At 40.0% G+C, this 12,227-nt stretch overlaps 1 protein-coding gene across 1 annotated transcript; it reads right to left on the bottom strand.

Annotated features, from left to right (window-relative positions):
- Positions 1 to 3,442: 3,442 nt before the first annotated feature.
- LOC146654292 (extracellular calcium-sensing receptor-like) lies at positions 3,443 to 12,227 on the bottom strand. Its single transcript, XM_085429317.1, has 9 exons — positions 12,118 to 12,227; positions 11,416 to 11,710; positions 11,170 to 11,256; positions 10,625 to 10,894; positions 8,468 to 8,674; positions 8,107 to 8,382; positions 4,660 to 4,887; positions 4,440 to 4,563; positions 3,443 to 4,353 (listed from the first exon to the last, which is right to left on the bottom strand). The coding sequence occupies exons 1-9, from the start codon at positions 12,225 to 12,227 to the stop codon at positions 3,443 to 3,445; spliced, it is 2,508 nt and encodes an 835-aa protein (XP_085285443.1).

Genomic DNA, 12,227 nt, shown 5'->3' with positions numbered 1-12,227 from the left:
CTTGGCAGAATTTTTAACTTTGCTCTGCTCATTGCTGACATGCAGGACTGGAACTTGGAGGAAGTCTTGGGACGTTTCTACCTCCTCAAAAGGATTTCATCCTGTATGGCTAGAAGAATTCATCTACAGCTGATGTGTTCCCTCTATCCTCGACTATAACCTCATCAAAACTGGAAGTAGCATTAGCAAAAGGTTTTCAGAATTTTTACTTTTTTCAAAATGTTTAATTTTAAAATAATTTGATTATACAGTTGCTATTACCTGATTGAGCTTTTTGCTTGTCCCTGATAAATTGAATATAATTGAGTATTAAAATACAGTTATTTGAGGTTCTTATCTGCTATTCTACCCTTTAACCCTTTAAGACCTACCATAGAACCAAGAACCAGAGCTTACTTTATACTTTTACATGCTGTAGTTCCATTTTTGGGAGCATTTCAAGTTGCTATACATCAATACAACTGTTATAGCCCATATTTTAATAATATGTATGCATTAAGTCCATAGTAACTACAAAAATTGCAAAAAACTGCAGTAAACTAAAAAAAAAATTTGAAAATCGTTTTTGTTTGTTTTATTTTTATATATATTTCTACCTGGAGAAATTTAAGAGGTTTATTCCTCAAAACTGTAAATACAAAAAAGTTGCACAAAATAGTTTACAACAACAGGAAATTTATTTTAAGTGTCTTCATAGTTTTATTTTTGAAATACACCAATTTTTATATATTGCAGGAAAAACGAAAATAAATATTATAATGCAAATTTGCAAAAAAAACAAGCATATGCATCAAAATAAACTATTTCCAGCAGTGCAATATGAGTCCTAAGCATCCCAGAAACAACACAGAAAGTCATAAAGTCAAACATAACTTTTAACTCATTCACTGCCATTGACGTCTATAGCCGTCAATTGCAGTGAATGAGTCAATGGGTTTAACTCATTCACTGCCAATGGCTGGCAGTGAATGAGTTAAAAACACCAGTATAGGCTCATAAGGCCTTGATGGTAAAAAACCAAATTTCCGCAAAATGACGTCACTTCCGGTTTTGGGCAAGACATGGCGGACATGCGATAGTTCGCGCTGATGGTCGTAGGAAGTGTTACAAACGGCTGATCAGATCGGCAAAGCGTGTTTCTGGAATATTATGTTTTTATTGCTGCAAGTGCTTTTTATGCAGTTTTTACAAAGCTATATGTGGAAGGAAACCGTGACCTAGGACAAGCTGATGGCATAAGATGTAAGTACAACTCCTCTGGTTTCATATGCAAAACAAAATTATTGCGCTAGCTTACGTGGTTGCAGTGCTACTGGGATTTAAAAATAGTTACACAAAACAGAGCGTGCCCGCTCCGATCGGCTGTAAAGGGTTAATGTTGAATTCTCTCACAGCTGCTTTATTCCCATATTGTTGCAGTATATTAATGACTAAAGTGGATTATTTCAGTTGTTCTCCTGACTGAAGTTTGGTCCATTTACAGCATCCTGCCATGCGATTGCATTTGTTCTCCCAATAATTTTTATAGAGTGGAAAAAAGTTAGCGTTCATCCTCCAGCTTCACTGTTTATGTTATGCTAACATAGTTGTGTTGCTATCAATCACGTAGCGCATCCTTATATACCAGCTAACCCAACTTCAGTAACCCTAAAAAAGTCACTGCTGTTTAGTTTTCTGTATTCATTTATGTTGGAAGTGATAGCAGAGTTGTACGTTTTAATTTTTTCAGAAATCTCTCAGTCAGAACATGGCCTATCATGTTTAGGTGGAAACTAGCGAGGTAACTTCCTGCTAACTTCTAACTCTGTTAAATTAAAAAAATTCTGTTTTCATGAATGCCTGGATGTTAAACTTTATTGTTATACCTGGTAAAGCAGCAACGCTGACCATTTTATTAAAGATTAAAGAATTTAGACAGTTTTTAACTCTCAATGATGCTGCAGTGTTTGTTTGACTTTGGGACCTGAAGCGGACAGAGTTTTGGACCCAGTTTAGGCTCCTGACTATGGTAGCCGTAATGCTCAGACAATCCATCAAGCGGTGCAACTTTGTAGTTTACCAAAGTCATACTAAAACATTTTTTGACAGTGTTTTGAATGGTGTGTACCACATAAAATTGGTTCGAGGTCAGTAAGCACAACCAGAATTCATACATAAGGCACGCCAGATTATACGACACACTGTCGACTTTTGAGAAAATTAAAGGATTTTGACTGCACCTTATTCTGCAGAAAATACGGTACACAGAAGAAAATAATATATCACAATATGGATTTTAGGCCATATTGCCCCCAGCCCTAGTAGTGTCTGAGAGGTGGCTGTTTTCCAAGGTAAAGAAAATGCTGGATGATACCCCCCACCCACTCCATGACATGCTGGCTAGTCACAGGAGCACATTGAGTGAGAAACTGAGATTGCCAAAGAGCACCACTGAACAATGCAGGAAATCATTCCTGCCCGTGGCCATCTCCCTGTACAACTCCTCCACCTAATATACTGTAAACACTGCAATAGTTACACCCTTTTTGTGCATGCTCTTTTCTACTCTGTAATATCCTTGTAAATATTCTCGATATTTATTTAAAATCACCTCTGTTAACTCTTGATATTTATAATTGAGTGATTTGTATATATTAGTCCTATTTCTTAAATTTGTAAAAATCTGTAATATATTATATTGTTTAAATTGTTTAAACTGTTGCTGTTACTGTCTTGGGGAAACTGTAACCCACATAATTTCCTTAGGGATTAATAAAGTATGCTAGTATTCTGAATCTGGTTTGGAGATAAACTCTCTGGATGAGAATCTTTTTAGAGTATCTTTGGAGAGACCTTCTAAGAAAACTGTTGGAGAGCTTTGTGTGTCTGGGAGCCTGGCATTGTCACTACTCTTAAGTTCTGATTGTCGCACATTTTAAACGCGACCCTGAAAAGGATAAGCGGAAGCGAATGGATGGATGGATGGATAGACCAAAATACTAAATTTTGCTCTACAAGGGCCTGAGTTCCACATGTAAGGACGTTATACTTCCACTGTTCTATTGAAATTTAAAACAAATGTCCTCATATGTGGATCTCATTTTTCTCAGACACAAACATCAGGTCAAAAAAATATATCTGGCAATTCTTTGGTTCTTTGGTTTTTCATTCATCAGGTCCCAATCAGCCCAAATAGCAAAGATAAATTAAAAATGCATGCCGTGAAAGAGTTTGGGTCTTAGGAGGTAAATAGGTTAATTTTACAGTGGAGTGTCAAAAAGTCAATGCTTCTCTTTGAAAAGTCTGGTTGTTTTGTATTTAAACTGCATTTTAAAAGAACAGCAACCAAAAGACGACTAAATAACTGTCTTTAATATTTAATATTTGTTAATTGTATTTGTTTATTTAATTTTTGGCCTAAACTGTGCAAAAAAAAAAATCCTTTTGACATAAACTGAAAATTTTATGACACAATGCCACGACCCATAACAGCTTTCTTTGTGTTCATCTCTGGTCTCAACAGGATTATGTAACATTTGGGTCCAAACAGTGTGATCAAGAGTCCAAAACTTGAAGCAAGAATGGCAAACACCTCCACTGCATCTGCAAGATTTCCTGGTGAGCTGATATAAGCAGGAACAAAGGCCACCCACACAGCACAGAAGATCAGCATGCTGAATGTGATGAGCTTGGCCTCATTAAAACTATCAGGGAGATTCCTCACCAGGAATGCAATTAGAAAACTGAGGAAAGCCAGTATGCCAATATAGCCCAATAACACTGCAAAACCAACAGTGGACCCAACTGAACACTCATACACTATCTTGTCATTGTGGTATTGGGTGTTTTTATGTGGAGTTGGAGAGGAAGAGACAAGCCAGGTAGTGCAGATGGCTGCCTGAATAGATGTAAGAAACAGAACTGTTCCTCTCTGCTGCATTGCACCAAACCACTTCAGACTGGCTCCCCCTCCTGGCTTGGAGGCTTTGAACACAGCCAGAACAACCATGGTTTTTACCAGGATGCATGAGACACAAAGCACAAAGCTGATGCCAAACGCTGCATGCCTGAGTTGGCATGTCCACATCCTGGGCCGTCCAATGAACAAAAGTGAACACAGGAAACACAACTTAAGTGACAACAATAGCTGGAAACTAAGTTCTGAATTGTTGGCACGTACTATAGGTGTTGTGCGATGGTAGATAAAGATCCCCAGAACAACAACACATATAAATGTTCCCAGTAAGGAGGTTGCTGTTAAACAAATACCCAAAGGGTCATGATAGGAGAGAAACTCTGTCTTCTTAGGAATGCATAGATCACGCTGTGGGTTTGACCAAAAATCCTCTGGACAACTGGTGCACTCCAATGAGCCTAACAAAGAGGGGTTGATGGTGAAATGCATCCTATATTTCACAGAAATTAAATCAATTATGTCATACAGAAAGATAAACACCCACTGCTTGTGTTAGTGATCTTTCCCTCAGAACAAGGGATGCAGTCAAAACAGCATTCGGGCTCCGCCTTCCTTCTCACCATGTGGGTACCAGGAGGACAACTCTCACTGCATACTGATTGAGGTGGCTATTGGATATAAAAAATAAATATTTATTGCCTGCTACAATTCTATATAACTGTAAATGTCATAAAAGGTAGTTGTCAAATAAAAACATATCTAACCATTTTGGATTCAAAGTTCCAGAAGATTTTGCCTTCATCAAGTATGAGTTCTTCACCTTTGAAAGCTGTCCTTTTAACATCACCCACATTCTGAACTTTAGTGCTTCCATCAGGGAGCCACAACCAGTTAATAACATCATAAATTGGTACTACATCACCATTCTCGTCAAATGACACTTGATCGCCAAATGGAGTGGTGAAGTTCACTCTTTCCATGTAATAAACAAGCTGTTTGAAAGGAATGTATAATAAATTAATTCGTTTTTACTCTGAAACCAATTATAGAAAGAATGTTTTTTTCATAGATGGACTGTAAAATGATATCACATCTGCCATGGCTCCAGTAACTTTACAGTGAAATCAGTGGCAATTTTTCAGTTTAGTAATCAGATATAATATTATATCTATGGTGCCTACATATATAAAGTCATTTATATCTAAGTCACAATCAACCAAGGCACATTACTAAAGGTCCTGCATAGAAGTTAATGACCTTCATGACTTAAATACATTAACTACTTTTACTCACAAGTATGGCAAATCCCCTTTCAGAAATTCTGTGGGATCAAGGCCCCAGACATCCAGTGGCCCCCAGAACACGAGAGCCCAAGAAGCCCAATGTGCATTTAAAACAATGGAGTGCATGCCCCTCCCATGTTTCAAATGCACTTTAGAACAGCACACAGCAACACCACATATCAGTCGGCAGAGGCAGGCATGGGGTCTTCACACCCCTATTCTCTGGTTACCATCGGGGTGGGGGCTGGGAAGGAGGTACCATCACCCCTCTGGGGGTGGTGGTACCTGGACCTGGGGTATAGAGTATTTTTGGGGAGTGTAAGTGTGTGTATAGTGTCCATTTATGTCTGTTTCCATGTTGGGCGAGTGATAGTACATGTGTGTATAAGGGTGGGAAAGTTTGTGTCTGTGTGTGCCTATTCATCTGTGTCAATATGTCAGGTCGAGTCTTAGACTCGACCTCTCTGTGACCATCTCAGGCCCTCCCAGTTGTGGGAGCCAACCCCCCACACACACACACACACACACACGCACACACCACACTCCCTGCCGGTGAGTGATGCCCACAGACGTCGGTAAGTTGGTGGTTCTGGGTTTCCGGGGCTGGGCGCTCAGATGTGTGCCGGCTCACTCCTGGTGGCTGCTTGGTGGGGCCTGACACGGTGGCCCTTCTGATAGTCCTCCTTGGGCTCTCATGCTCTGGGGGCCTCTGAATGTCTGGGGCCTGGATCTCCTCCATGCCTGCTTTATGCCCTGGGGGACGAGGCTATGGCTCCCCACACCCTCTATTTCAATTCAATTTTATTTATACAGCGCCAAATCACAACAACAGTCGCCTCAAGGTAGACCCTACAATAATAAATACAGAGAAAAACCCAGCAATCAAATGATTCCCTATGAGCAAGCACTTTAGCAACAGTGGGAAAGAAAATCTCCCTTTTAACAGGAAGAAACCTCTGGCAGAACCAGGCTCAGGGAGAGGCGGCCATCTGCTAACCAGATTATTACATGAAGAAACCTTTTGAATACAAGCGTGCTCACGCATACACGGGTGCTCACAGACATAAACTATATCTTTCTTGGCTGCTGCTACCTCAAAGCACATTGTGCTTCGTATTAGTATTTAGTGATAGTTACAGTTATCTAGGTTATTGCTGTGGTGTAATGTTTATTGTGTTGCTCTCCTTTTCATTGTTTTCTTTTTCATTTTGTTCTCACTCAACAGGTGATCCAGTGGTTTTTTATTTTTATTTTTTAATTGTCTTCTCTCACTGTCCCTTGTCGGGATGAAATATTATTTTATAATCTATGTTACTATTCATAATCCTTATTTATTACTGTTGCATCATTTATGATTTATCATTATTGTTGTTTCATTGACACATTTGTTGAAGCTGGTCTCTATTTCAGGTGTTAGCATAAGCACATAATAATCTTTCATTGCAGGTGCAACTGTAATCATGTTGTGCGCATATTGCATAATTGAAGGGTTGAGGCTCGGTCAAGTTAATTAATGGTTTGAAGCTACGGGCAGCGCGATGTCTGGCCGATCAATGGAGCAAAGTTCAGCTATTGAAAGGTTGCCTACATGTTTACAGTATAATTTGCTACATATTGTCTGTGTGCATTCAGCAGCCTCCTGCATTGGAGGTGGAGGTGGAGTACTGGTTTGGGCTGGTATCATCAAAGATGAGCTTGTGGGGCCTTTTCGGGTTGAGGATGGAGTCAAGCTCAACTCCCAGTCCTACTGCCAGTTTCTGGAAGACACCTTCTTCAAGCAGTGGTACAGGAAGAAGTCTGCATCCTTCAAGAAAAACATGATTTTCATGCAGGACAATGCTCCATCACACGCGTCCAAGTACTCCACAGCGTGGCTGGCAAGAAAGGATTTAAAAGAAGAAAAACTAATGACATGGCCACCTTGTTCACCTGATCTGAACTCCATTGAGAACCTGTGGTCCATCATCAAATGTGAGATTTACAAGGAGGGAGAACAGTACACCTCTCTGAACAGTGTCTGGGAGGCTGTGGTTGCTGCTGCACGCAATGTTGATGGTGAACAGATCAAAACACTGACAGAATCCATGGATGGCAGGCTTTTGAGTGTCCTTGCAAAGAAAGGTGGCTATATTGGTCGCTGATTTGTTTTTGTTTTGTTTTTGAATGTCAGAAATGTATATTTGTGAATGTGGAGATGTTATATTGGTTTCACTGGTAAAAATAAATAATTGAAATGGGTATATATTTGTTTTTTGTTAAGTTGCCTAATAATTATGCACAGTAATAGTCACCTGCACACACAGATATCCCCCTAAAATAGCTAAAACTAAAAACAAACTAAAAACGACTTCCAAAAACATTCAGCTTTGATATTAATGAGTTTTCCGGGTTCATTGAGAACATGGTTGTTGTTCAATAATAAAATTATTCCTCAAAAACACAACTTGCCTAATAATTCTGCACTCCCTGTATGTGTTTTAATAAAATCATTTGTGTTGACCCACTATGGACTTTCAGTCGTGTGTCTCTTCCTCAAAAATTCGAACCGCAACACTCTCTTCCCCTGTGTTTTTCTTTTCGTCCCTTTCTTTCTCACTTCCTTTCCTATCCCAAAGTCATGTCTGTCCCATCTGCAAAAACTTAAAATAAAATAAAATAAAATAAAATAAAATAAATAATAATAACAAAGGGCAATCAAATGGACCAAAACGGCAAGGTTGTGACGATCCACTTGATAAAGTAAATCTGTCCCTCAGACAATAATTCTGATGGCTAAAGAACCAAACGGAACAGGAGAAGAAATCACCCCCCCCCCCCCCCCCCCCAAAAAAAAAAACAACAACAAAAAAACAAAAAACAAAACAAAACAAAGCAAAACAAAAAAAAAACACGATGTGTTCAGAGATGGAGTGTAAAATTATACCACACCTGCCAAGGCTCCAGTGACTGTAAGGTGGCACATTTGTTCCCACTGAAGGGCCCTCTTCCTGGCTTGCACCGCAGCATATCATCAAGGGAATGTGCCAGTGCATATACAGCTTTGTACACATTATACTCAGGCCTCAGGTTGGAAATATCCAAGTACTCAGTGTCAACATTTCCTAGATCTTCCTGTCCAGTGCATAGTGCACCTCCACCTTCCAGCCAGCCTGCTGGAGCTGGAGCAAATCTGCACTGAAATGTGAATTCCCAAAACTGATTCACCTGAAATATTTTGGAAAATCTTTGTTACACATTATGAAAATATATAATTGTTGTGACTACCACAGTAAAAGTGTTTAAGTCTCACCAAGCTATTTCCGTAGCTAGTGTTGTGATGTAGATCAGGACGTATTTGCAACAGGAATTTCCTGAGCCCTGGTATTTCTCCTCGACGAATGGTAATACCCAGTGTACCACCCAGGTATGGCATAAAGTGAGGTGTTTGAAGCACAGCAGATTCTGTCCAGGCCTCGCTGGCTATCCACTGTAGGCCTGTCACATTTTGCCTTACTACCTGTGAATTAGATCAGAGCAAATCTATGAAATAATATTGTAATTCCAACTTCTTTACTGAAACAAATTCAAATTTTATTTTTCACATACACAACCATACACAGTATGACACGAGGTGAAATGCCTGTAGCTGTGCAATGCCCGACCATTAAATGACAGTGGTTTTACAGTATTTACAATTTACAGGTTATTACAAAATTTACAGATTTAACTTAGAAATTTACAGTAAAACTGTGAAAATAGCAGAAAGAGATTATAAATTATAGGAAGTGTGCATGACGAAAAACCAGAGTGCGTGTGGTGATGTGATGTGTGTGGGAGAGTCCAGTCCTACACCTGGTTCAGGGCCCGAATAGCCTGGGGGAAGAAGCTCCTCCTCGTCATTCTCTCTGTTTTGGCCTTAAGGGAGCGGAAGCGCTTCCCAGACCTTAACAGTGAGAAGAGTCCATTGTTGGGATGGGAGAGGTCCATCATAATCTTCCTAGCTTTGGTCTTGCACCGCTTGGTGTAGATGGACAGCAGGTCATGGAGCTCTGATTGAATGATGCGTTCGGCCGAGCGCACCACTCTTTGCAGAGTCTGTCCTGCTTGGTGCTGTTCCCAATCCAGGTGCAGATGTTTCCCGTCAGGACACTCTCGATGGTGCAAGAGTAAAAGTTCTTGAGCACCTTCAGTGGCAGATGGAAGTCTCTAAATCTTCTGAGGAAGAAGAGACGCTGACGGGCTTTCTTAACCAGGGTGTTGATGTGACAGGACCATGACAGGTCCTGAGTGATGTGGACACCCAGGTATCGGAAACTGTCCACTCTCTCCACTGGCGTGCCACTGATGATGTGGGGCTTGTAATTCCTCGCCTGCTTTGTAGTGAAGTCCACGATCAGCTCCTTAGTCTTGCTGACGTTTAGGAGGAGGTTATTCTCCTGGCACCAGGTCTCCAGGTTCCTAATCTCCTTCAGGTAGGCCGTCTCGATGTTGTCGGAGATCAGGCCCACACAACCCGTTCTCACTCCCAAAGCGTAACATTTTACGCTAGGTGACAAATCGTCACCATATTACGTTTTCGGCTACCCACCACGTTCCGAAATGACGACCTCGGAAAAAGAGGAAATATGAGAACCGTCTGGACTGAACCTACACATGTTCGCTCTTTTTCTTCAAATCGCTTAGAAACACGCTATTTAACATCATTAAAGTCCTGGTTAAGGTCCGGAATAAGGTTATGGTCAGGGCTAGGGATAAGGTTAGGTTTAGGGCTGGAATACAGGGCTGGCACGTCTACTACCGCGGGAGCGTCATTGCACTGGATTCAAGCCATAACCCGCCGCGTACCATAAGAACGCCGAAGGTCTCCTTTCGCGTTCCTCAGGAACGCCGCGGGACGTGACAAAACGTCGACATGTTACGCCTCGGGAGTGAGAACGCTCTGGCCCACAACAACAGTGTCGTCAGCAAACTTGACAATGGAGGTGGTTTCTGATGTGGCTACACAGTCATAAGTGTACAGTGAGTACAGCAGGGGGCTTAAAACACAGCCCTGAGGCACTCCAGTGCTGAGTGAGATGGAGGGGGAGACTTGTTTTCCCACCCTCACTCATTGGGGTCTGTCTGTGAGGAAGTTGAGGATCCACTGACACAGTAATGAGCTGAGTCCTAGATCCGTCAACTTGGTGAAAAGCTTGGAGGGAATTATTGTGTTGAATGCTGAACTGTAGTCCACGAACAGCATCCTCTGCCAGTGTCCAGGTGACTCAGGGATGTGTGAAGCAGGTGAGATATGGCATCGGTTTATGAACATAAACATAAACAGTTTATGATCTTTAAAATGAATTCTGAATTATTTAATTTCTGTACTCATTTCTGCACTCACAATGATATGTAATACGTGTTTTAAACAATATAATTATGAAGACCTCTGTAACTAGTAATTATTTAAAGTATTTTAAAGTGAAACCTCATCCATAAGGTGCATCATGCGACTAGGATGTTCAAAGACAATGACAACTCGAGCTGTAGAGGTTTTCATCAAATCAACAATCCTCCGGAGTTCATCTGTGTCTTTGTCCCAGGGTAAAACCTCAGTGTAGGCCAGGCAACCTTCACCAGACACACTCAGCTCAGACTGAAAGGATCTGGCTGCATGAAGCCCATAATCATCATCACTGACGAGCAGACCTGCCCAAGTCCAGCCAAAATGCTTTAGAATCTGGATCATTGCACGTACCTAAGTGAATACAGATTAACGTGTAAGTGCACCGAAAAGAAAAGGAAAACTTTCGGCGTGTTATATTTTTTTTCATCATCCACAATACAGCATTTAAATATAATTGCAATTTAGCCTTAATCTCTGAGATAATACAGATATTAAATAGAGTGTAATTCTCAAAACTAATTATATTATTATTTCTAATATTTTCACATCCTTGTGTTTTCTTCTTTTACACAGATATTGAAACAGACTTTTGCGTTTCCATTTTAATTGTGATGACAAATTTTCACCTGGAAAGCATCACTTGGGATCGTTCTAAAGAAGGATGGATACTTTTGACGGTCACTCAGGCAGGAACATGTGGCAAAATAACTCACCTGTGAAAGATACAGACTGTATATTGGGGAGCTATCCACGTAGAGATATCTTAACTTTGTCATCATGACTGCATTATTTTTTTCATAAAATGGTTTTACATTTTCAATTAAATCAAATTAATCCATGAAAACTGTTACATGGTCAAGCAGAAAACTTACCATAGGTACTCTGTACAAGCCTAAGACGTTGGAGATTGCAATAGAATTTGTAGAAGATGAATCACCCACAACCCCTATGACTGGAGGATTTCCAACACATGTATCATCTACTACAATTTGATCCTCTTGACCACTGGCTAATGACAATGCTCCACGGAATCCAATTCCAAGTTCAAGGCAGTTATCATAAAGAGTGTATCCCAGAGTCACATTAGGTAGCAGGTTTGAGTTTCTGTTGATCTCATCAATAGCAAAGGCCATGGTCTGTGCAAGCTTAAATCCTAGGACATACACACTAAGACAAGAAAATTTTAATTACTAATATATATATAATACAACACAGGTTTTAAATTACAAGTAAACGAGTGCCTTTTGAAAAAGTTAAAAAAGTAGAAATATTATAAACAATTAAGGATACTGAATAAATAAAGACACAATATATATGCAATAAAATATCTGACAATAAAATATATGTACAATGCAGATTTTTGAAAAATAAGAAAATGAGTGCAGTTTGAAAATGTTGCAAAAGTAATGACATTTTAATCAATTAAGGAAACTGAATAACAATTAAATATTATTGAAAAAAAATGAAGATCCATTGTGTAGTTATTTTAGATATAAAATACATATTTATACTGGAAATAAGTTTAACAGTTTTCTTATTCCATTTTTTTCATTCTGTTTCCCTGTCATAGTTACCCATGGCAAGTAGGCTGTTGTGGCTGCGAGGTAAAAGACAGATCAGGAACACTTGAAAAGAAATGGACTTGAAACAGTCCACCCAGAACCACATCTCCAGTTTTTTGCAT

This window comes from Rhamphochromis longiceps, linkage group LG14 (genome assembly GCF_057381845.1).
Source record: "Rhamphochromis longiceps isolate RC_006_pf linkage group LG14, R_longiceps_female_GT1.1, whole genome shotgun sequence".
Taxonomy (NCBI): Eukaryota; Metazoa; Chordata; class Actinopteri; order Cichliformes; family Cichlidae; genus Rhamphochromis; species Rhamphochromis longiceps.
The sequence above is the reverse complement of the archived record's forward strand: the minus strand, read 5'-3'. Positions and strand labels throughout refer to the sequence as shown.

Excerpts from the sequence above, each read along its gene's own strand:
- LOC146654292 (XM_085429317.1), bottom strand. The coding sequence starts at position 12,227 with ATGCAAAAAACTGGAGATGTGGTTCTGGGTGGACTGTTTCAAGTCCAT. Across the intron at positions 10,895-11,169 it reads TCCCAAGTGATGCTTTCCAG|GTACGTGCAATGATCCAGAT; the intron begins GTGAAAATTTGT and ends GTATTCACTTAG. Across the intron at positions 4,888-8,106 it reads AGTCACTGGAGCCTTGGCAG|CTTGTTTATTACATGGAAAG; the intron begins GTGTGGTATAAT and ends CCTTTCAAACAG.